This window comes from Botrytis fragariae, assembly GCF_013461495.1.
Source record: "Botrytis fragariae strain BVB16 chromosome Unknown tig00000161, whole genome shotgun sequence".
Lineage (NCBI taxonomy): Eukaryota > Fungi > Ascomycota > Leotiomycetes > Helotiales > Sclerotiniaceae > Botrytis > Botrytis fragariae.
Window position 1 is genome coordinate 227,761 of NW_023500998.1, and position 22,420 is coordinate 250,180.

General features: G+C 42.4%; 8 protein-coding genes across 8 annotated transcripts; 6 read left to right on the top strand and 2 right to left on the bottom strand.

Annotated features, from left to right (window-relative positions):
- Positions 1 to 799: 799 nt before the first annotated feature.
- Positions 800 to 1,878, top strand: Bfra_009232 (putative umta methyltransferase family protein; the record flags this gene model as incomplete). Its single annotated transcript, XM_037339582.1, has 5 exons — positions 800 to 852; positions 900 to 1,016; positions 1,098 to 1,351; positions 1,409 to 1,535; positions 1,599 to 1,878. The coding sequence occupies 5 exons, from the start codon at positions 800 to 802 to the stop codon at positions 1,876 to 1,878; spliced, it is 831 nt and encodes a 276-aa protein (XP_037189632.1).
- Positions 1,879 to 3,669: 1,791 nt separating this feature from the next.
- On the top strand, positions 3,670 to 5,165 carry Bfra_009233 (putative mitochondrial rna-splicing protein mrs3 protein; the record flags this gene model as incomplete). Its single annotated transcript, XM_037339583.1, has 8 exons — positions 3,670 to 3,869; positions 3,953 to 4,022; positions 4,077 to 4,112; positions 4,162 to 4,294; positions 4,347 to 4,439; positions 4,490 to 4,546; positions 4,598 to 5,069; positions 5,129 to 5,165. Exons 1-8 carry the CDS (start codon positions 3,829 to 3,831, stop codon positions 5,163 to 5,165), a joined length of 939 nt encoding a protein of 312 aa, XP_037189633.1. The 5' UTR covers positions 3,670 to 3,828.
- A 1,543-nt stretch (positions 5,166 to 6,708) lies between these two features.
- On the top strand, positions 6,709 to 7,215 carry Bfra_009234 (uncharacterized protein; the record flags this gene model as incomplete). The annotated part of the gene is made up of 1 exon (XM_037339584.1): positions 6,709 to 7,215. One exon carries the CDS (start codon positions 6,709 to 6,711, stop codon positions 7,213 to 7,215), a length of 507 nt encoding a protein of 168 aa, XP_037189634.1.
- Positions 7,216 to 7,931: 716 nt separating this feature from the next.
- Bfra_009235 (uncharacterized protein) lies at positions 7,932 to 8,720 on the top strand (the record flags this gene model as incomplete). Its single annotated transcript, XM_037339585.1, has 1 exon — positions 7,932 to 8,720. The coding sequence occupies one exon, from the start codon at positions 7,932 to 7,934 to the stop codon at positions 8,718 to 8,720; it is 789 nt and encodes a 262-aa protein (XP_037189635.1).
- An 862-nt stretch (positions 8,721 to 9,582) lies between these two features.
- Bfra_009236 (uncharacterized protein) lies at positions 9,583 to 10,404 on the top strand (the record flags this gene model as incomplete). Its single annotated transcript, XM_037339586.1, has 1 exon — positions 9,583 to 10,404. The coding sequence occupies one exon, from the start codon at positions 9,583 to 9,585 to the stop codon at positions 10,402 to 10,404; it is 822 nt and encodes a 273-aa protein (XP_037189636.1).
- Positions 10,405 to 11,372: 968 nt separating this feature from the next.
- Bfra_009237 (putative transcriptional regulator protein) lies at positions 11,373 to 12,729 on the bottom strand (the record flags this gene model as incomplete). The annotated part of the gene is made up of 2 exons (XM_037339587.1): positions 11,373 to 12,473; positions 12,535 to 12,729. The coding sequence occupies 2 exons, from the start codon at positions 12,727 to 12,729 to the stop codon at positions 11,373 to 11,375; spliced, it is 1,296 nt and encodes a 431-aa protein (XP_037189637.1).
- Positions 12,730 to 16,375: 3,646 nt separating this feature from the next.
- Positions 16,376 to 16,762, bottom strand: Bfra_009238 (uncharacterized protein; the record flags this gene model as incomplete). Its single annotated transcript, XM_037339588.1, has 3 exons — positions 16,699 to 16,762; positions 16,624 to 16,641; positions 16,376 to 16,570 (listed from the first exon to the last, which is right to left on the bottom strand). The coding sequence occupies exons 1-3, from the start codon at positions 16,723 to 16,725 to the stop codon at positions 16,376 to 16,378; spliced, it is 240 nt and encodes a 79-aa protein (XP_037189638.1). The 5' UTR covers positions 16,726 to 16,762.
- A 610-nt stretch (positions 16,763 to 17,372) lies between these two features.
- Positions 17,373 to 18,850, top strand: Bfra_009239 (putative protein-tyrosine phosphatase protein; the record flags this gene model as incomplete). The annotated part of the gene is made up of 2 exons (XM_037339589.1): positions 17,373 to 17,748; positions 17,802 to 18,850. 2 exons carry the CDS (start codon positions 17,373 to 17,375, stop codon positions 18,848 to 18,850), a joined length of 1,425 nt encoding a protein of 474 aa, XP_037189639.1.
- Between the last annotated feature and the right edge of the window lie 3,570 nt (positions 18,851 to 22,420).

A 22,420-nucleotide genomic window follows, 5' to 3' on the forward strand; every position in this document is an offset into this window, starting at 1 on the left:
CAGGATGGGAAATGCGAGAATGCGATTCCCAATTGCGGTGGGTGCATGGGAAATGGCATGAGGGTTTGGATCGAGGTGAGGTGGTGGGAGGGCTTTGGGAAATATCGTACGATGATGATGAGATGATGGTGTGGGTTAGTGTGTGATGGTCAGGGATGTTTTTTGAGATGAGATGGGATGAGATTGCCGAGGGTGATTAGATAAGATAGATCTTGGTGCGGGGAAACCTCGGGATTTATTTTGTGTGTGTGTGGATTTGGCTATGGAGGTGTGAGGTTTGCTGATATGGAGTTTAGATTGGCTGGGTTGAATTTATGTATATATATTCCCTTTCTCTGATTTGGAATGAGACTCGAATGATTCGATAAGAGTTTATGAATTGTTGATGATTGATCGAGCCGGCGCGGTGGGTGAATGACTTCGAATCTCTGGGTATCAGGTATTCTAGTATGCAATGCAATGCAGTGCTATCTGTACCTAGGTACGTATACCTGGGTGGGACTCAAACAGTTGAATCAGCTTACCTACCCCTCTAATCGTCTTCATATTCTATATAGGGCAGGTAGCATCCAATTCAATGATATTAATCAGTAGCTTCGCTTAGGGGCTTTTATACTTTAGCTGAAGATTTGATGTATGTATCTGACATGTGATATAAGTAGCTTGATTGAGTGGAAGTGCTCGTTTTTTCTTCTGGATTTTATTTGTGGCAATGAAGTGTGGTTTTCTCTTATATTCGTTGCTTGCCTACCTACCTAATATCACCGCTCTGAAAGAAGTCTATTAATCGTCAGCAGAAATGGAGAAAGACCCAGGTTATGTATTGGTTCGGGATATGCACGCGTCGATTCGGTGAGTACGATTCAGCGAGACATGAATCTTTACTGATCAATGAGCAGGCTTAATCTGCAGCATTATCTCTGGAAAGAGGGGCTCGGGTATCTTTTGCACCCGTCAATCCCTACCCCGCTACCTGAGTCGAAATATCGAATTGCTGATCTAGGAACTGGTACCGGGTATGTTGTTTCTGACTGTGATTTTTATTACATTCACGGGTTATTCGAATTTCAATGTCTAATATCAAATCCCTTGCACAGGATCTGGCCTTTGGATCTCGCTCGGCAACTCCCTCCCACAGTCCAACTGTATGGATTCGACATCTCCTCCGCCCAATATCCACATTCAGATTACTTACCCTCGAATGTGAAATTAGAAGTTCTGGATAGTCTTCAAGTTGATCCTCCTGAAGAGTTGTTAGAGAGTTTTGATATCGTGCATTTACGTCTTTGGCTTGGTGTTGTGATGAATGGGGACCCGAGTGCAATTCTTACTCACGCGTTGAAATTGTTACGTATGTTTTTCTTTCGCTGTGAGTAACAAAAGGAGAGTAACTGATGAGTTGTTGTAGGTCCGGGAGGATATGTTCAGTGGAATGAAATTGATCCTAACCGGGGTATTGCTGAAGGACCAAATGGTGAAGAGTCACCGCATGTCATTAAGGTTCTTAATGTGCAGGCAAACATCAAAGATCACAGGTATATCGTCGCATCTATCCTTTTTCTTTGTAGCTTCAGATTCCTCAATTCTGACTCTCATAGATGGATTCCAACCCTCCCTAGATTATTTGCACAATATAATCTAGAAGATATCAAGGAGGATTTTGCATTCGAACAACCATGGCAGACCAAAATGGTGGGAGATGGGTCTTGTGCTGTTGTACATGAGATGGCGAATAATGGGAGCCCGTTTGTTGTGGAAAAGTTGGAGAGGGTGGGTGTGGATGTTCCGAAGGCGTATGAGGAGGTTTGTGGAGGCGCCAGACTTACGCAGCCATTTTGTGTGACGGTTGGGAGGAAACCAATTAAGATGAGCGTCTGAGATTTTGGTCTTGGTTGGAAGAGATTAGGTGCAATAAGCTCTTTCGTACCAACCGCAAGTGACGAATTGCAATGATGGACACCTATTATATATCCATGGAAATCCGCCGCACGAAGCGTGCTAGAAGGTAACAGATTTAATGTTTGTGATAGTCATGTTGGCATGACGAATACTTCGCTTTACCACTTGAATAAGAATGTCGTACAAACAAAGTCAAATTGGTATTTAACCGCAAGGGCTGTATGTATACACATTTATAGACTCGAAAAATGCTACAGAGAGACTTGATGTCGATCTTAGATTCGATAAATACGACCAAACCGTGAGTAGAGAGATAGAGAGCGTGTTTCTTACGAGAAAAAGGATGAGAAAATTGACAGGATGGGCTTATCCTGCGCTAATTTGACGTCTTGCACCCAAAGATCAGTGACCATGGTTCCCACTGCTTTTAGCAATTGCATTTACAGACAACTTGTCTGCGTATGAATAAAAGGAATCGTCTCGCGTTGCTGTCATATGCCAGGCATATCCATTTGACACAATGCTCGGGACAACGCAATCCAGTGGTTAGAGGTTCCCTACACAGTACTGAACAAGAAAAGAACATCCTACCTTAAGATTAAGAACAACACAATTTCTCGGCCGGACCAAACACGGAATCTTCTAAACAGTATAATATCACGTGGCTGGGTGGTATTCGGGGATTGTGCTTGAGTTTGCTGCGCGCTTGCGCCTCTGACCGTTGTCATTCTGCCGGTAAATGTATGTTCCTTTCATCCACACCTTGTTTGATGCGAACTGGATAGATGCGCGAGTTACGATAAGGGGAAATGCCCTAGGATTATCCAGATAGATGGTGGGGAGTGATTGAGATATCTCATAAATTTAAATTGTATTGCTAATCTGTATATACGTATGTAATAGGGAGTAATAGAGTAGTTAGATAGCCATGTACCGAAGAGCCGGATCGCTTCATGATTAGATTAGATGAGATGACTGTCTAGATGATTGTCTAGATGGTTATCTAAATCATTAAGTCGGCTCTAGAAAAGAGACAGAAGGATGCGCCAGATACCCAGGTTCCTATAATATCTACATAGCCGCAAGACCCGAATACTATCTGTTTAATAACTCCGGGTCATCTTTCTTGTCAGATAAAGTGGCAACTCCGTGGAACTGTGCGAGAAGCCTTCAGCCAACAGTGGGCAAGACAATAAGCAGAGAGTTCCGATCAAAGGCTGGTAAAACTGCGAAAGCGGAGGTGGAATATAACAAAGAACTGGACTTTTCGATGGCGATACGTAATATTCAAATATATATTATCTTTCAATTGTTCTCTGCCTATGTAAATCAATGATTTTGAGGATTTCGATATGTAATCTTAATGAAAGACTTTCTCCAATTCGACCAAGTACAGACAGAGAGTTTTCTGATTTTTTCGTTGTGATCGTCCACTGGGTACTTTGCTGTTTGCTTCAAAAGATCCAGCCAATTCCACCAAAGTTCCTTTGAGGTTTCTTCTTTTTTCCCTTCAATTACTCTGCACAGTCTGTTGATTCTATAAAAGCAAACAATCAAGCAACCAAGCTGTTTCAACTGTGTACAAAGCTATAGGTGCCTCGGTCCCGATTTTATTCCAAAGAAACCCCTGCTCAATTCGTATCTCGGATCTTTGGGGGAAACAAAAACACAGCATCACCACTTTTTTATTTTGCTTCCAACTAAAAATCGATATCTACCAATCAACCCGCCACCCCTCTTGCTTTCCTCCCCCTCAACCACAACCACAACTTGATCGCAGAAAAAAAACTTCTATTAGATTAGAAGCTGTGCGATTTCCATCCTTTGTATCTTTATCGATCTGCGACATTCATTGTTGATTCTACGGAAGTCGACAACCTGGCTCTTCAATCAGCTCAAGTTGGAGGAGGATCTGCGGTGTTAGCCCAAATGGCTAAGCCAGGCGGAGAACCTTTGGAGGAATATGATGAGTATGTGCTTGTGATGATGAGGGCAATTGGATTCTTGGTTTCAACGGGTTGCAGGCGCAAATCACTAATACCTTGTTGGCTAGATATGAATCTCTCCCACCAAATTTTTCGTTAATCCAGAATATGGCTGCGGGCGCCTTTGCCGGAATCGCGGTACGCTCTTCTGATCTACGGAATTTCTTGCATTCGATACTGATGGGCCTATAGGAACATACTGTTATGTACCCGATCGATGCAATCAAGGTATATATGAATTGCCCCTCAGATGAAGTCAGATATTGATACGATGCAGACCCGAATGCAAATTCTCAACCCTACCCCATCCGCAGTCTACAATGGTGTCATACAAGGAGGATATCGGATAGCTACCGGAGAGGGACTTTTCAGTCTATGGAGGGGCATGTCAAGTGTGGTTGTGGGAGCTGGTCAGTTTTGCTCGAGTCGAATAAGCACAGAAGAATACTAATATCGGTTTAGGACCTGCACACGCTGTTTATTTCGCTACTTATGAAGCTGTGAAGCATGTCATGGGAGGAAACCAAGCTGGTGTTCACCATCCTCTTGCTGCTGGTTAGTTTTCTCAAAAGTACAAAATTTTAACGTTTACTAATACTGAATAGCTACTAGTGGGGCTTGCGCAACCATTGCAAGTGACGCCCTCATGAATCCTTTCGATGGTATGATACGCACTTTACATCATTCTCTATCTTTTTGCTGACATTTGAAAGTTATCAAACAGCGCATGCAAATGCACAACTCGAAAGTTATGTACAAATCAATGACGGATTGTGCTAGATACGTTTATCGAAGTGAAGGTCTTTCCGCATTCTACGTTTCTTATCCTACCACCCTGTCCATGACAGTTCCTTTCACTGCTCTTCAATTCCTCGCATACGAATCGATGTCGACTTTTATGAACCCTACTAAAAAATACGATCCATGGACCCATTGTTCGGCGGGTGCGGTTGCAGGAGGGTTTGCGGCTGCTCTCACAACACCTATGGATGTGGTCAAGACTTTATTACAAACCAGAGGAACAGCGACTGATGCGGAATTAAGAAATGTCAGTGGTTTTGTAGAAGGATGTCGGGTTATTCATAGAAGAGCAGGATTCGGTGGTTTCTTCAAAGGCGTTAAACCAAGAGTGGTTACCACTATGCCTAGTACCGCCATTTGTTGGTCCGCATATGAGGCTTGCAAGTGAGTGTTTCTATGATTTTGAATCTTGAATATGGAATTAAAACTAACAAAAACACTAGGGCTTATTTTATTAGGCAAAACGATGCCGAACTTTAAATACTTTGGTTCCACATTCCCCTTAATGAGCGAAATTCGACTGCGGCTATGCGATACCACACGAAGGCATTTTAGCCGGAAATAAAACTGCAATCACATGATATGATTCTGTGCTTGTAAAAGTGATCGAACACGATTTACACCAGTTGAGCTTTATATGATGTCTTAACCTATCATGTCAAGCTTAACGTCGATATTTGCGAGTAGCGAATGGATGAGTACCGTCGGTCGATCTGTACATAGAACACCTTTTTTCTTTTTTCTTTCTTGCTTTTAGATCTCTTCGTTTTTTGATGGTACATGATATGCGTGCATGCATGGAAGTTTTTGATGGAATTCTCTGGGAAAAGTCATCGAACACAGGAGACATTCTCGATGATATTGATGGGGATGTTCGTGGATGAACTTTGGCTGGCGTTCATCTAGCGATGGATGGATATGCTGGGTGGGAGGGTGGATGGGGTTCAAAATGGAGGGGGGTGGAGTCGAAGAATACAGCTGGATGAAAATCAACTTTAGAATGGATGTTCGGTCTGGGTACCTGCCCGATAGATGTATCGTGGAGTGTTGGCAGTGTGTATTTATACCGAAAGAAAATTTGAGTGGAGTGAAGAGCGAAAAAAGGAAAATACAAGACAAGAGAAAGTTTTTCCCGCTGCGGCTCCAAATTGTGATGTGTATGATGTGATCAGTGGAGATTGTGCGTAGGGATGATATATCATATGTAATTTTCTCATGCCTACGAGTGCGAGAGTTGCTGGGTGGAAATTGTTGGCAGTGGGGATCTACAGAGAGATGGGGAGTACGACGGAAGAGAAAATGTTCCGAGCTCTTTTCCGAGTATTCGTGTAGGTCGTGGAGGTGGAAGTGGAAGTGTGGGATTCCTGGAGGATAGGATGGACAAGTGTTTATTCTGGTGTTCCTAGTGGAAATGGTGATGCCTAATAGCTGAGTAGGGTCGATGTGTGGGGTGTGAGATACTTGTATCCGGATGGCCAGATCAGATCAGAGGAAGTGAGGTCAGGCTGGCTGGGTATGGGCCAGAGAGGATCTACGGAAAAGGGGTTGGGAGGGGGAGGGAAACGACCGAGTTTTAGAAAGCGGCTGAGAGAAATCGGAGAGGTTGGCCTTAGGATAGAAGAGTGGAACAACGTTTAATGGACCCATTCATACCTACGACTATGAATCGGACCAAGAATGACCTGACGATATTGTTAGCGAAATTCATGTCTAAGACTCATTGCGCACCCATCTTCTGTTTACATAAGGGTCTACTCTCCTTTTGTTCATGCTCTCGATTTTGCTTCTCTTTATCCACGTCAATATCAAAGAGTTCATCAAATTTGAAAGCCTTTCCTCAACATCACAATTTTCAATCGTCGATATCGTTACTACTGAATCGTGTAAGCATACCAGTATCTGCATCGACTTCATCTCAAACTTGTCATCAAAATCAACGTCGAACAATTTCCAATATCTAACTCGATAGACAAGCTTGAATCAAATAAAGTTCACAAAATCATCAAGCCCATCAAACCGAAAAATGTCATATCACTCGGGTTCAAGCTCGGGCCAGACGCACTCCAGTTCAGGCGCCGGCTCGGATCGTATGTTCTTCAGAGTAGGCTCAAGCCAAACCTCTTCAAGGTCAGGTTCAAGTCGTTCGTCAGTGAGCACGAATCCAAGTCGAGTATTCTCCAACTCAAGCTCGACTCGTTCGTCAGCAAGCACAAATTCAATCCGCACATCTGGCAGCTCGGTCTCAAGCCAAATGTCTTATGGCTCAAACTCAAACGGAAGATCATCCAATTCAGGCTCAATCCAATCAACGGTCAACGGATTAGAACCTCACATTAATGCCAGAAAGCACGCAAAAAGACAACATAAGATAGATGGCTGGTCTGGCCCGCGGCTTAAGGAAGATCCACGCGTAAAAGTATATGCTGATAAGAAGAGTGATCAAATGGAAAGGAAGGCTAGGGCGGAGAGAAAGTTTCAGTCGGAGATGAGGAAGAAGGAAGGTTTTTACATTGAGGATGATATGGCATAATGTGTTTTTTTGAAGGATATTGGAAGGTGTTTAGCCTTGGAAACTAGATTTTCATGATATTACAAACCTACGTATCTCGAGGGTTTTCTGAGTGTTGTTTAGAAGACTGTGAGGTCGATTCATAGACGATGATTCAACAAGTGACTTGACTTTATGAGACTCAGGCAGAAGACATAGAAGAAATGGAGATGGACTTAAATAGTTCAAGGGTGTAATTCTGGAGAATAACAAGAAGGAAGGAAGAAGGGTAACAGGGAGAATCTTGACAGTATGGAACACAACAATGAATTTATTAGGGGATAGAAATGAATGACAGGGTCAAGATATGGTTAGTAGGTGTCTAGCAGTATGATGTAACAAGGAAACAAGGGAATAATGAGTAATTGCTAGACTTAGAGATAAAAATCGATGATATTGTGACTTTACAATTTTTCAGTCATCTTCTGAATCGAATACACTCATATTTATCAATTATGCATTTCGGAGAGTCATAAAGTATGAAATTTCGTTTACTTAGGAGACCGCTTCTGTTTTTTCTCTTTTCTTTCTGAATATTCCTTTCAACTTCACTTGATATGGTTTCAGAACTTCATCAATATTGAGTTTTATTTCAATAACACAACCCGTTTGTACAACCTGATAACTTTATCGAATCTACTTTCTACATACAACTCGTTTAATACTAATATCCAAATAGTATTGAAGCAAGAACAAAAATGCCTGGCAATAGTACGGTTGAAAGATGGCTAGACAACATCAAAAGTGGTGATGATCGGTCTACAGTGCGCGGAGAAGACGACCAATACAGACACGCAGATCGAAGAGATGAGCCTATCGATCCAAACTTTGGCAAGCCACCTCAAGCTTTACACATCGGATCTACTTCCAGACATCGAGCTAAGCCGCATGAACGTCAAAAAATCTCACAGAATGTGCTTCCACCTCAAAATGAAAACTCCGGCGGCTCACGTTCTAGAGCCAAGCCTCGAGGACATAATAAAGGTCCACTCTCGCGTCAACAGCTCCCCGTCAGTGGTAATTCGCCTCGCAATTCATACTCCGAAGCCGCGCCTCAATCAAATTTACCACGCCCATACTCAGCTAGTGTGTACGGCAGTTATACTTCACGCTCCGTTCCGCATTGTCGAACCATACCCCCTGAGATAGCTCCTGTTTCATATGCAACTACTTTCTCAGTCACTAGACCTCAACGAGCCTCTGCTAGCGTCGCTTCATACCAAGACACTTATGTTATCCCCACTTTGAATCACACGGTGCAGGAATCTTCATCATTTCCTCAACAAAACCGCCACAGAGATGCCTACCCTTCTAGCGAAGGATTGGCCCAAGGAACCGTAGCCCAAGAAACTCAAAGAGTTGGATTTAGAACAGCTGAGGCAAATAATGCTTATGGAAGATACTTGAGAAGTGGAGGCCAGTTAGACAGCATTGGATCTGGGACGGGTAATTTTTCAAGAATGGGCATGTCATACGGTACCTGGTAAGGAGTACGTGGGCAAAAGGTATTTGGGGAAGTGAAATAGGAAAGCAAAGTGGTATCGGAGGAAGGAGAGATATGTATTAGAGGGTAGGATAGAGAGGCTGGTATCCGAGTCGATGAAGCTATGGCGAATAAAGCGAGGCTGGAGATATTGGACCGGTGGAAATCAAGGGGTAGTCATTATTATTCAGGCCTATGAATCAAAAGCGTTGATGTGTCACAATTCTGTCTATGATCATACAACTACAAACCCAAAACATGATGCCACTCATGTTTCAATTACTCACATCGAAACTCGGGGGGTTTCCAGTAACCAATAGATCTGGATATCTTGCTATCGAAGTCACCGATTTGAACTTCCCTTCCTCAACCTCAGATTTCTTCAAGATCAACACTTTCGACCATCAATATCAAATTGGATATCTAAGCCAGCTTCTCAACCAGAAGCTTGAGGCGAAAAGATTTAGGCAGTGGAAAATGTGAAGACGGAGACAGAGCAATGAAAAAGCAAGAAATGAAAACAATGAGCCGACGAGGAAGAAGTGGTAGAAGCAGAAGAAATGGACATGTGAAAAAGGCACGAGATGATGTGACTAAATCAGGAGATCAGTCATAGAAATTCAAGTCATTGATACTACACATTTGCGCTTGTTGTAAAAGTGAAGTTTGTATGACTTCGTCGTTTTCGATTATTCATAATTGAAATGTACATTTTGGGGAATCACAAATCATTTGCCTTTTGTTCATTTAAGCTTTCAGTGTCCCCTCGAAATTCTGTTACTTTCTGCTTCTCTTCATTAACAACAGCCATCAAATCAAAACTTCTCATCAACATCCAGAATCCAAATCAATACAATACCAATACAATGACGCGTAACCCAAATCGACAAAGGAACCTAAACGAAACTCCTCGAGGACCCAAAGAACAGAGGGCCATCGTGCAAATTGACGACTGCTTTGAGGATTATATGTTTCCTGACGGCCCATCTAGCACGTCATTCCATGGAGTAAATGATCGTCACCAGGCCCGAGCAACATTCGCCGATCGAGGTTCAGATACCACATCTCAAGCTTTGCCCGCCGAACCCGAAACTCAGGTCAGTGAAGAAGAAGATCAACACACAGACCATGAATCTGATAACAGCGATACGTGGTCTACGGCAACATTACGGTCGGATGAGGAACCTGCGCCCAAGAATCAACACGAGGGTCAATATCAATCGGGTTCACCACCACTATCACCACCACCTCCCCCTTTTGTATACCCAGACAATGCATATCATCATGAGCATCATGAAACTCATCGTCAACGATTCAATTCTAATTTTGTACCCCTCAGGCAGACCGAGGAACAGACTTTTCTATATGTAGGGTATGAGGGGCCAAGTTCACATCGGGTTCCACGCATTCCAGAACGCTTTGCACGCCGGCCTCCTCACTATTTCTTGTCGCATTACCAATTCTATGATTATGATTCAAATTTGGACGAGCTTCTGTGCCTCAAGGGGGATTCCAAAGAGCTTGACTATCCATGGGCCATAGCTTGTCCTCCGGAACGACCCATAGTAGACTGTGACGAGACGTGGGAAAGGCGAAGGTCACTAGCCATTTTTCGGACCAGGACAAGATCGCTGGATCGCTACATGACAATCGAAAATGCGAAAGATAATCGTATTAAAAGGCAATGAAGGGGTTTCAACATGTAATGAAGAACAATAAGTACTGTGTTCGAGAACGAATGATGAAATTGAGAAATGGCAGTCAGTCTTGAATAATAAATCGATGATATTACAACTCCATGATGTACCTTTCATCCTTGAGCTTTTGAGATCTATTTTGTGCCTCCTCAACTGGTGGATCACGCACACAATAACTTCGACGGTCATGACATAAATTTCGGGAAAGCGATTGGTCACTGCACGATTACTTTGCAATTATTTATGTCACCAATCTATGAATTTCAGAGATTTGCACGCCTTGAATTTTCTCTACATGTTCGGTACGCATTGATTGAACTCGTGTCATTTCATGTCGTATTTCATGAAACGGAATCATAACTCTATGAAAATTTCATCGTTACTCATTTCAATAGTCTGTGAATCTCAAGGCCCATACAATTTCCACTTGATTTGGATATTTAAACGCTCAGCTTCCCATTCCTTTCCAACTCTGCTTCTTCCAACCTTTAACATTTAGTGAGAGGTGGTCAGGTTGATTGTGCTTAGATATATTGTGGAGGAATAGGGTTCCAGACACCTGAAGGAAGGAATAGGATAATAGGATTTGTATTTCTAAGTAACAATTGATGATGTTGTATACCCAATTGTGCTCGTCGCACGAACCGATGTGATGCTTCATACCATTCACTGTCAATTTCTGGTGCATGCTATGATGTAGACGCAAAACAACCTCAACTTGAGGGCTCAAAGTAAAATATTTGTATTGTTTTCGTATAATTCTGCCACTTGATATTAGGTATATTGTATCCTATAACCCCAATGCGATATACAAATGCAGACCCATCAATAGCATTTGAGATATCATAACCATGACCTTCATACCATGTAACTCCCATTTTCGTTTTCATTTCCATTCCATATTCCCCATTAGTTTGTACAAACCCTTTGACAAAAAGGTAGATCAGTAGTCGATCCGCTCAATCATCATCACTACTCTCCTCACTTCCCAAGAATGCCAGATCATTCTTTCTTCTAGCCCTAACAGAAACCTCCATGTCCTCATCATCGTCATCATCCTCACTCTCTTCGTCATCATTTTTAGTACTGCCGCTCTTGCTTTTGGCGTCATCATCATCGTCACTACTCTCACTCTTCTTCTTGTCCTCTTTAACACCACTTCCACTTCTCCTAGAACTTCTACCCATTCCCCATGCTTTCTCGCCTTCCTTCACTGCTTCCAAATCTGCCTGTAATTCCCTCATCTCCTTAATCTCTCTGGCTCTGCCTTCGCTAAAACGTCCAGTCATACCAATCTCCGTCAGCATGTTCTTTAAGTGTTTGATTTTCTCATTCTCTGTCTCATATTTCTTCAATTCGAAAGCCCAAATTTTGCGAATTCCACACTTGACAAGTTGCGATTGAAGTGTTTTGATCAATTGTTCGTTGGGTGTGAGTTCTGCCGTGGTCTTAGCTTTCGCGGCTTTAGGTTTTGCGGCCTTTGTGGTTTTAGAGGGCTTGGTCGAGGTAGATTTGGACTTTTTGGAACGAGACTTAGTAGTTAAAGGTCCATCGAGTACGACAGACATGGCAGAGGAGTCAGATTCATTGCCTGCGGCTTCTTCTTCTGTTTTTGGGAGAGAGGATAAGGATGAATCGCGGATCTTTGGAGACGAGGGTTTAGGAGATTTTGCCTCGGATTGAGTGATCGATTCAATATCAGACAACTCAGAACCAGAAGTGACCACTGCTTTCGTTGCTGATTTCTTGGTCTTCTTGGGTGCTACCTCATCTTCATTATCGCCGATTTCGTCATCCGAATTAGCTTTGACATCTTCGCTCATTTCGGAACCAATGTCTGATAACTCTGACTCCGCAGGCTCAGAAAGTTCGGATTCAGAAGCAGGGGTTTTCTCTTTCTTCTGTCTCTTTGGAGGAGGTGCCTTCTTTTCGGCCGAAGATCGTTTCGTTGGCTTCGCAGCAGGTGTAACTTTCTTCGCAGGAGTTTTCTTGGTATTCTTTGCCTTCACAGAAACTTCCTCCTCCTCTTTCCCCTCTTCATCTCCTTGCATCAATTTGTCCTGCAATTGATCATTAGGATTGATTGTTAAACGCAACAGCTTCAACTCAGAATTAACTTACAACTTCGCCCTTAATAATTCCCTTGCTTTTCTCCTTCCACTTTCCTTCATTTAAGAAGCCGTCCCCCAATTCGTATTCCTCTTCTACTTTTGTTCTAATAAATCGTACACTTAATTTGTCTTTCTCGTCGCTGTGAAATACATCGCGAACAGTCTTGGAGAGTGCGCTCGTCAAAGCTTTATCGGAAAGTGGCATTTTGTATACGGAAACGAAGTTAAGAAGTGAGCATTAGATAGTGGAGGATGGTAAAATGTAGATTGTATTTCACCAGATTGAAAGACTAGAAAGTATTCTTTCAATAATTCTGATCAAATCGCGTCGCGTGTATATGGAGCTTTTTGGATCGTCATTCAGTGAGCGTTAGAGTGGAGATCATAATCACTTTAAGTAGAAGGCGGTAGATGGCAGAAATTGCTAGCTAGAAAGTTAGTGTCGACCACTACCTACCTAGATACCTGGGTACTCTCGATTTGTAGGCATTCCACCTTCTTCAAATGCTTACAATTCTCCAATGAAGAGAAATTTCTTTGTCTACCCCTGTTATGAACGTAAGGGGACAAACATAGTTAGTTTTAGAAACGTGGAGAGGATCTTTCACAACTGAATCTGGATCATCTATGGTGTTGTCCATACTTGGTGTGCCTCAGCGACAACGTAGCTAATGACTGTCTTTCGAACCGTCTAGGCTTGAATCATATGGCGATAGATCTAACCAGAATATTATCATGTCTCTAATCTAGGGGTTTGTTTGCCTCGAGAACTGGTTAGATACCTTTTTCATACACATTCAGCATTCTTGAGATACATCTGCAGCTCGGATATCGATCACTTCGGCCATGTCAATCTTTGAGATGTCACCTCGAATCAGAAGCTCGGCGTGTGGGTATTTCTTAGAATTGTCCTTCACTACTCTTCAAATCGTTCAACATGGCCCAGTCGTAATGAGATTTGCCATCAGTAGGTAAGGCCATCATGTGACTAGGTAATATCTTTCTACAAGGTTTGTCAAGCCTTCTATTTGGACTGGAGGGTCGATGGGACTCTACAAGTGATGTAATATGGTATCCCAAAGCTTAAATGAGTCTAAGTGTACCGATGATTTGAATGCATTTGGCAACTAACTACCTTTGGAGTTTCTTGTTCACCAACTCAGTCAAGAACAAATTAACAGCGAAAGAAGGAGCTCGGCTCGTGAAAATGAATAGCAGTGGCTACACACTCTCCTGCCCTTCCATTTTGCATACTAAAACTTCGATGGAAACACTACACCCGAGGAAGAAAGGCCCTCAAAAGTACTTTGCGAAGCTTATGGATTACCGTAGGATCTTGGCTGCCTTCCCACAATTGCATATGAGCAGAGCAAAACGGCAACCGTCCTGTAGTCTGCATAGCTCTCTAAACACTTGTCAAAGAAAGGGATTACAACTGTCTGTGTTCATCCCGGAGGTTTGTTCTCGTTCCCTCTCAAAAAGTACCTAGGGCTAATATCTCACTAGCCATAGACACAAGTTCATGGAGAAAATGCTGAACAGCTTTTCATTTTGATGCCCATAAAGACAAAAATTCAAAGTATCAGTATGACCTTGGCTGCAGCTCTTGAATCCAAACCTGCAGGTAAATATCACTCTATTTTACAAATCTGCAGTATCCAAAAACCCATTAGCCTTTGATTCGTGCACCAGGGTCTTCGAATGCCTTCATCGAAAATATGGAAGTTCGTCCACTTCTCAAATTTCGTACGGATGATGCAAATGCAGAGGAACTATGAAGTCCCACCGAGATATCTGTTGGCCAAACCTTCTTACTTTAGAACGTCACTTCATCATTCACCATTTGAGATCTGAATGGCTCCTAGTCCATGTCGACAAGTGAATACGTAGTAAGCTAGGCTAGATCAATGACCAATAGCACTTCAAAATGTTACAAGGTTGATCGATAATGTGCTACAAACATACTTTAGGTACCCAATGTCAGTATTTCTACATCAGAATTCGAGAATAAAGATTTCTCACGTTGTCTATCATTTCTACCATCTTCTACTGCGATCAGTACATTCAAAAGGACCTAGATGTGTTGCAAACCATGTCTCTTACAATTTTTCTCTCTAGCATTTTTGCTCTCACCATCTTACTTGTATTGACCTCACCTCGCCAACTACGGTTCCCAAATATCCCAAGAATTGGCAAAAAGTCAGGTTTCTGGGACTTTACCCGCACTGCTGCGAAAAGAGAATTTGTGCTTAATGGGCACCATCTCGTGAATGGGGTCTCGCACCTCCTCTTCCCCGCCTTTCACGTCCCCAATATCAACCCTCAAAGCTACATTTCCAGCACATACGACCATAGACTGAAGAGAATTGGGCATCCCGTCCGCTCTGCCATACACAAGCTTCAGATCGGTAGATTAGTAGTTGGGTGGGTGACCACCAGCGAATCCCTACTGTTGTATGTCCTTTGTTTTTTTTTGACATTCTTGGTCGGTGGTGGAAGGGTGACATTTTGATGATTTTTGGGGCAAATGTGAGGAGAGGGATGCAGGGGATGAACGTTGAGGATTGTGACCTCTTTCTAGGCGAAAGACATGATCGTTTTGTCCTAGTCCTACATGATCAAGATTTTGCTTCTATAAATGTGGGCTTTAAACTGGTGCTGCGTTCGGGACGAGAGAACAGGCGGGTCACACTTATTTGAATCGATTCTTGTTCAACGTTGTTGTTATTAAATGGTGTGTAGAAGTGATATAATTAAACTCAGTATCTACATAATCTAGTTGAGTTGTAAAGAAAAAGTCACCAGCGTCTCAGATACAATACCAGCCGTTCTGACCCGCATGAATCAATTGATAGTCCATGGTGCACTCTTTTCCATATAATTCCCATCCACTAATCACTTGTAGATATCTAAAAAGCTAGCTCTACCTCATAAAGAAATGTAGACCATAATATATGGACCATCGCTTCCACGTCCCACATGATGGTGCGGCGACAGAAAGCCACGGTGAGTAATCGGTCTTTGTTTAATCTTCTTGCACTTAAATAGATCACACACCATAAAATATTGGTGTGAGCCTGCGTATGGCAAGTGTTTCCCCCCCTGTGTCCCTCTAAATATAAATATTATAGGAAATGACCTACCGTTTTTGAACAAGCCGAAGAGAAGTTTAAATCATTGAGCTTTGCACAGGTAACATCTCCAACGGAAGCTAGATCGTTGTTGAGAATCAGATGAAGCTCGGCTATTATTTTTTGAATGGCGAACCTCTGACACATCGGACCATATGATGAGCGTCATCCTATAAGGCCCTTCGATATTCCAGATTGAGGATTATGCGGGATGGTGCTGTGAAAATGAGCACTACTTATGTACAAGCCACAAGTCGGTATATGTGTACCTTGGCAATAGGTTAAGAGCTCGAAAGCGACCTTAAGTCGAAGTAAAAAGACAACAAAAGACGCAAAATGTCTGAGCACACAATAACAGTCCAGCGCATTGAAAGCATAGGAGCGAATAGAAAAGTGTAGTCCAGTTTGCTCTCCGGACGGAATGAGAGCCAAGTGACACGAAGGATCAGTCTCAGAGCCCAATTTAATGTCCGATGGAATATCGAAAGACCAAGTATTTGCCTGAATGTGTATCGTTTGTCGGGGAAGATGAGGAGATAAGAAAGACAGGAGAGATGATTGTATTGTATAATTGTGTACTTCGATGCAGAAAGTATAGAGTGTTTCTCTAAACGCCATGAAATGCATGTTCGCCGTTCGCTCAAAGTCATTGACCAAACTCCCTTTATAATCGTGAAAGCAGTGCAAGCATCATCCTGCTATACCGTAATAATATATCAATTATTTTCTAGGTGGCGATTTGCCCCAGAACTGCTCTTTGATTTCGTCCTTGAAGTGTTTAACGAATCGACTGTTCTTTTCAGGATCGTCGATATTGGTACCACCCATTTCGGAGGGGTCTTTGCCATGACGAGCTTCGTGAACTCTTTTGTGGACGTTACGGACTGCACTATGAAAAGTAGGACTTCTTAGGAGCTGACTATATGTTAACGATAAAAACTCGAGATCGATGCATGTGAAATACGAACTCGTGCGACTGCCCAAGCCTGAATCAACTGTTAGCAAGAATAACAAAAGTGCTATACTTTGAAGAGCATTTTTACCTCAAAGGCTGCTAACCATAATGGCATATTTGTTAGACTCGGATTATCATGATCAATTCTACACCAGGTAGAAATGTTAAGTAGAAGTTTATGATGAGAGTTGAAGGCGAAAATCTTTCACTAAATTGGCTCGGCTAATAAGACAGCGGACACTTAGTCAATAATTAGTCATCAAGATGTCAATTGAAACATAACCTACCTACACGTGCTTACCACGCTTGCCTCGTCTCCAGCTCAACTTTCCTACCACAATTGCTCTTTCCTCATACACCATTGTACTATGTAGATCGGCCACCTTCCTGCTCAATATGGTGAGTTGCTGCATATCGGTGAAAACAAATGTTTTGTAAGTTTATGTTTCTTTTCGTTTTCTTCTTCTTCCACTCTCATTCTTTCTTTGCATACACACATTCACATCAACTTATCAAAGGTTTTGGTATTCTTCTTCCTACAACTGGCATTATTCTCTTTGCTGAACTATAATATTCTTACATCATTGTTCTGTGAATTACTGTTTAAGCCTCCCCTGTTCGTGAGAAGAATCTTTTCAGTTCAGCGCTCTGCGTCAATCTCTTTGCCTAGAAGCACAACAACCTATCTTCTCTATCCTGAAGACTTCTTATAACTCATTCAGGCCATATTCACTGTGAAATCATCTTTCATTGTTTGTTTATATGCCTCATCGGACGCCCATAGGTGTCACTATTTCCATTCAAAATCGTATACGTTCCTTCCGTTCTAAATCATCGAGTGCCTCAACAATCATTTCTTCTTCGCGTCAAAAAAATCCAAACGATACCATAAGCCGCAAGTTTTTCTTCAGAATGGTTCACCCCTGTTCATCAAAACGAGACTCTGCTATCAATATGTCTAAGGAGAGTCTGCTTGATCACCATGATGGTGCTTTTATGCCTCAAGGAGATGGATGCTCTTCTAGCAAGGCAGCAGATGATGAGGATGAACGTGCCGTACAAGTAGTCGAAGCAGGACTTGCTGCAGCAAGCGACCCAAAGACAGCAATGCCATCATTTTTGAAGATCTCACACGATGGTATGCAACTCACTCAACACTACTTCAGAAAACATACACTGACTTAATTCTAGAAATGAAGGAAAAATATGCCCTATTGACGAAAGCAGAAGAAGATCGTTTGGCTAGCAAAGATGATCCCAAGTGGGCGAGAGAAGAACCGGATCGTGAACTCGATCGTTATGCCAATGTACATCCATGGGCTGCCAACCGTATCAGACTCATCGTTCCCGAAGGCTATAACGATTACATCAACGCATCCCCTGTAACTTTGACTTCTACTGCAGAGAAACAAAGTACGATGAAGAAAGGTCTTCAAGATAAGTACATTTGTATGCAAGGTCCGAAGTCTCAAACTGTCGACCATACCTGGCATATGATGTGGCATTCAATCTCAGTACCAGACAATGCAGCACCTGGTGTCATCATCATGCTTAGTCCTCTTGTTGGACCTAATCCTGCTAAGCCTGACGAGATGATGGAGAAATGTTATCAATACTATCCTATGAGTGAAGAGGATCCACCTCTTATTGTTAACGAAACGGGAGCGCTTGGAGAAAACTTCAAGGCCAAGGTTCGATTCGTGAAGAGAGAAGAGAATATTGAGGGTACTGGTATCGAGGTTCGTAAACTCGCCATGTCTGTAGAGAATGAAGACGAAGAGAAAATTATCTGGCATTTCTTCTACCCTCTTTGGCCTGACATGGGTTCGTTGAACAGTCAAAATGTCAAAAGCGTTTTGACATTAATGGATCTTTCTCGAGCGAAGAATGTAGAAGAAGAGAATCCAAGAGTTGTACATTGCAGTGCTGGTGTTGGAAGAACCGGTACTTTCGTTGCTTTAGAGTTTTTGATGGGAGAACTTCAAGGTGGAGCTTGGGAAGGGTGGGATCAGTCAGAAGAGAAAGGTAACGATGCCATCTTTGAGACGGTCGATCAATTGCGCCAACAAAGGAAGACTATGGTACAAGCTGTGGAGCAATATATTTTCTTGTATGAAGTGTTGAGAAAACAGTGGGAAGAAAAGTATAGGTTGCCATGTATTGGTGGCGAACATACTCACGATTCTCCTCCTGAGGAGGGAAAAAATCCTGTCTTCAGAGCCATCCCAGGGACTAAATAGCTTCACGAGGGAAGTTTACTGGCATTCGGTAGATGGAGAGGTTTTGGAGATGAATTTGTACTATTCCTTGCTCTTTCTACTTGGTGTTGTGTTTGGAGACAATTAGGAGGTGGTTAATGGGAGGGAAGGAGAGACAATATACCTGTAATAAGCTAGAACGAGACACGACTGAACCTAGAATTAAATTTCTCTTTCCATCATAATTTTATTTCTTTTTTGCTTGTAAGATGAACGGGAAAGATGTGTCTTGCCAAAAGCCCAGCACCTCTTTAGGTCTTGATAAAGTAATGGTGAAGCGAGATAGGAGAGTTAGATGAATTGTCGTCGGTACAGGTATGATTGATATTGAGTCAACTGTTTGGCCCATTGCTTGACTGTAAGTCTGGATCCTGGGCTTATTGATGTAATATATCATGACTTCGTTGGGGTGCGAGCATGATAATCATAGAGTTCGGGAGTGGGGCCCTGACATCGGGGTGGACTTGTGCCAATATAGAAATTTGGAAGAACGGAGTATGAGATAGACGGGAAACGGGAGGCCTAATTGAGATGTGAAGTTGAGATTTTAAATAAGCGAGAGAGGAGTGTGGATGGGTAGGAGTAGTGAATGCTACAGGTTTAGCCTTTCATTTTGTAATGGTGAATGAATGGTATCAAGGAAGTAACTGTCTTGGAGAAACTGTAGGTGGAGGTACATAAAGTTAGTGTGGGAGCAGAAGGCGACATATTGTTGATTATTTCGATCTTGTGCATGTTTCAGGTGAGGATAGACGCGCTTCTTGCTTTGGGGGCTCAGGTGGGGGTAATAGTTGAGATTTCGAGTACATGGGACGGTATTTTTTATTGTCATTGTTCATTTTGGGCTATATATGACGGTGCGAGTATTGTCTTTTTCAATTTTTTTCTCGTCATTTTATACTCTGTAGGGACCTATATCATTTGTTCGACAACAATAAAGCTTGAGGCCTTGAATACCAGAATGGAAGTTATGGAGGGGTTTCAGTCTCTCGATTCTTGGAAACTGCTAGGCTCTGGCATGGGGGGCACTGGAAGTTTGGAACCTAGCATATTAATGATGCTGAACATTTTTCGGTAATTTACTCAGTTCTTATGGAGCGACTGATGGACTTTATAGCTGGATGTAAAGACGGAGATGGAAATAGAAGTTGGTGGAGAAGAATGGTTGGTCTGAGAACTAGGAGGGGAAAGGAGGTATGGCGGTGGAAGGAGGAAGTGGAAATAGGAGATGGGAAGGAGGGTATTAAGTCGTTATAAAAGAGCTCGATGTGAATCCTGTCTTTTTCTCTGTAGATTGGTACTTTCCACCGGAGCTGGAATCTAGCGAGTACCTAAAAGCCATCTTGCTGTAGACTGGAGGCTGAACGAAGAAAATGAATTGTCTTTGATGTTGATTTGAGGTTTGATAAATGGGTTTGGGATATCGGCTATGCAAGCATGACATGCGAGTGAACATTTATCATTGTCGTTATCTGATGATAGGCGAGTGTTATTTTCCATGGTTAGCCACTTCCACTTTATGAAAGCTTTTAAATGCATAATGGTCTTATTATATGGCAACAATAATCCGCATAGAAGCTGAGAAGTGTACGCAGATATTCAACTTGTTTTCGTGGTCTCATAAACTGCATCAGGTCGTATTAAAAGTTGGTTCGTAACACCTGGATATCATCCTTACATCTTCTATATTCAAAGACTTGGAGTCCGATGGACTGGCCGTCTTTATAGATGCAGATGGGTCCGGAAATTTGAGTTTGATGAAGGGAATGTGGGGGAAGGGGGTGAATACTTGTTCGTGTCACCCTGGTGATGGCTATAAATTCAATCTGGCTCCATCATTAGCTAGATGACATCCCTATCTATTGCTATGGACTCGAGGTGTGGTGATCTGGTAGAAGAGATGTCTAAGGTCGAGCACAGAAGTAATCAGAATGATACAATTTCGTGTCTGTTTTATTCCAGAGCAAGGCAAATTATTTGACATTTGAGGAGATGCAATTATTGTTGTTGTTGATATTATGAGTTTATCATCGTCATTGTGTGGATTTGTGCAGTTTGGATGGTAATCGCAAAGCTACTGACCTAGTCAGGAAGCCTGGGACATTGAATTGATATCAAGACTATTGTCGATCATAGCACTTGTTTAAAATGAAATTTTCTGTGAAGAATACTCTCTTCCATTGCTCTTCAAAAATGAGTGTGTCCAAAAGTTATAGAAACTCGATCAGGAACCTAGCAGGCTTTATAGATTGTGGATGGGACTTTGTTGTCAAAACAGGTAAGACGACCAAAGGGTAGATCAAGAGAGATATTGATGGATCGGCTTGAAAGTTGAGGTGAAAAAGGTAAAAATGCGAGAGGAAGTTCAATGGGCTAGCTATAAGAGATTTTTGAAGGACAATGCTGCGACCTCCAAAGCAAAGTTGCGCGTGCCTGAAGAAAGTCCTAGGGAGATTCGAGTATATGGACAAACCAAAGAGATATAATATGACGTGTTCAAAGATTGGGTAATGTAGACTGCGATTCTGGTAACCAAGCTAGAAGTGTCGGAAAATCGTGGCGTGCGGTGACAGCAGTGATTACTGTTATCGTTAAGGATAAGAAAGTTGACTATAGCGAGTGTTGTTTTACTGCTATTATATCACTATCTATTGATATGAAGTAAAGTCGACGGCAAGAATTTGGAAGGATCGCATCAAGGCCCGAAACTTCTACAACATTGACCAGGATGATGTGAGATTTCCAGTAAGAGTTCTGGGCCCCAACCACCGTCACTTGTATGATCTTGTTCTTCCAAGTACACAGTTCCACGGAAGTCGAATGTAAACTTTGGCGTACCACTTATATATATTTAGTGGAATTTTGCCATCTTTTATAGTCGGAGATTCGTGATGCTTTGTGTTGAGGTATTGGATCATGGCGAATGATAGTTGGCTTGGTAGAATCGGTTGCCAACCCAGGGGGAGGAGGAGATGGTTATAAAAGGATACTGGTAGATGGTGCTTTTCCTTGTCGGGCTCCTTTTAAGAGTCCTAACCGGAGAGGACAGAAGAAATCCAGCAACGGATCTGTCGATTCCTGGAAGGAATACTATCATGGGACCATTGTGTGATCGTGTTGGATTTGTTTAAAGTGTGAAAGATTGGGGGAAAGAGTAAATTGTGACATGTGAAGGCACGATTCTTATCCCGTTTGCAATTATCGCTGTCACATGTACAAAGCGATGAATATGTATCGAAGATGACGATAAGTATTCTCCAGAATTTTTCATAGACTCAGCCAAATTTCTTATAACGAATCTGAGATTATAGTCGCGGAATCAATTTCTCTTTAGAATGGATACTTTCCGAAGATCCTAGGAACATCGCAGACCTTGCCGTTATCATGATTTGCTTAGACTCTAGATGATTCTTGGTCATTATTTAAGGATCGACTAGGATATCTGAGCTCGGTTAAGACAGTGAATGATGGAGTGTCTGTAAAGCATGTTGCTATGATATAGATTATGAAGTAGAGGAAAGGGACATGTGTGAGAGACAGAGCGATTGCAGG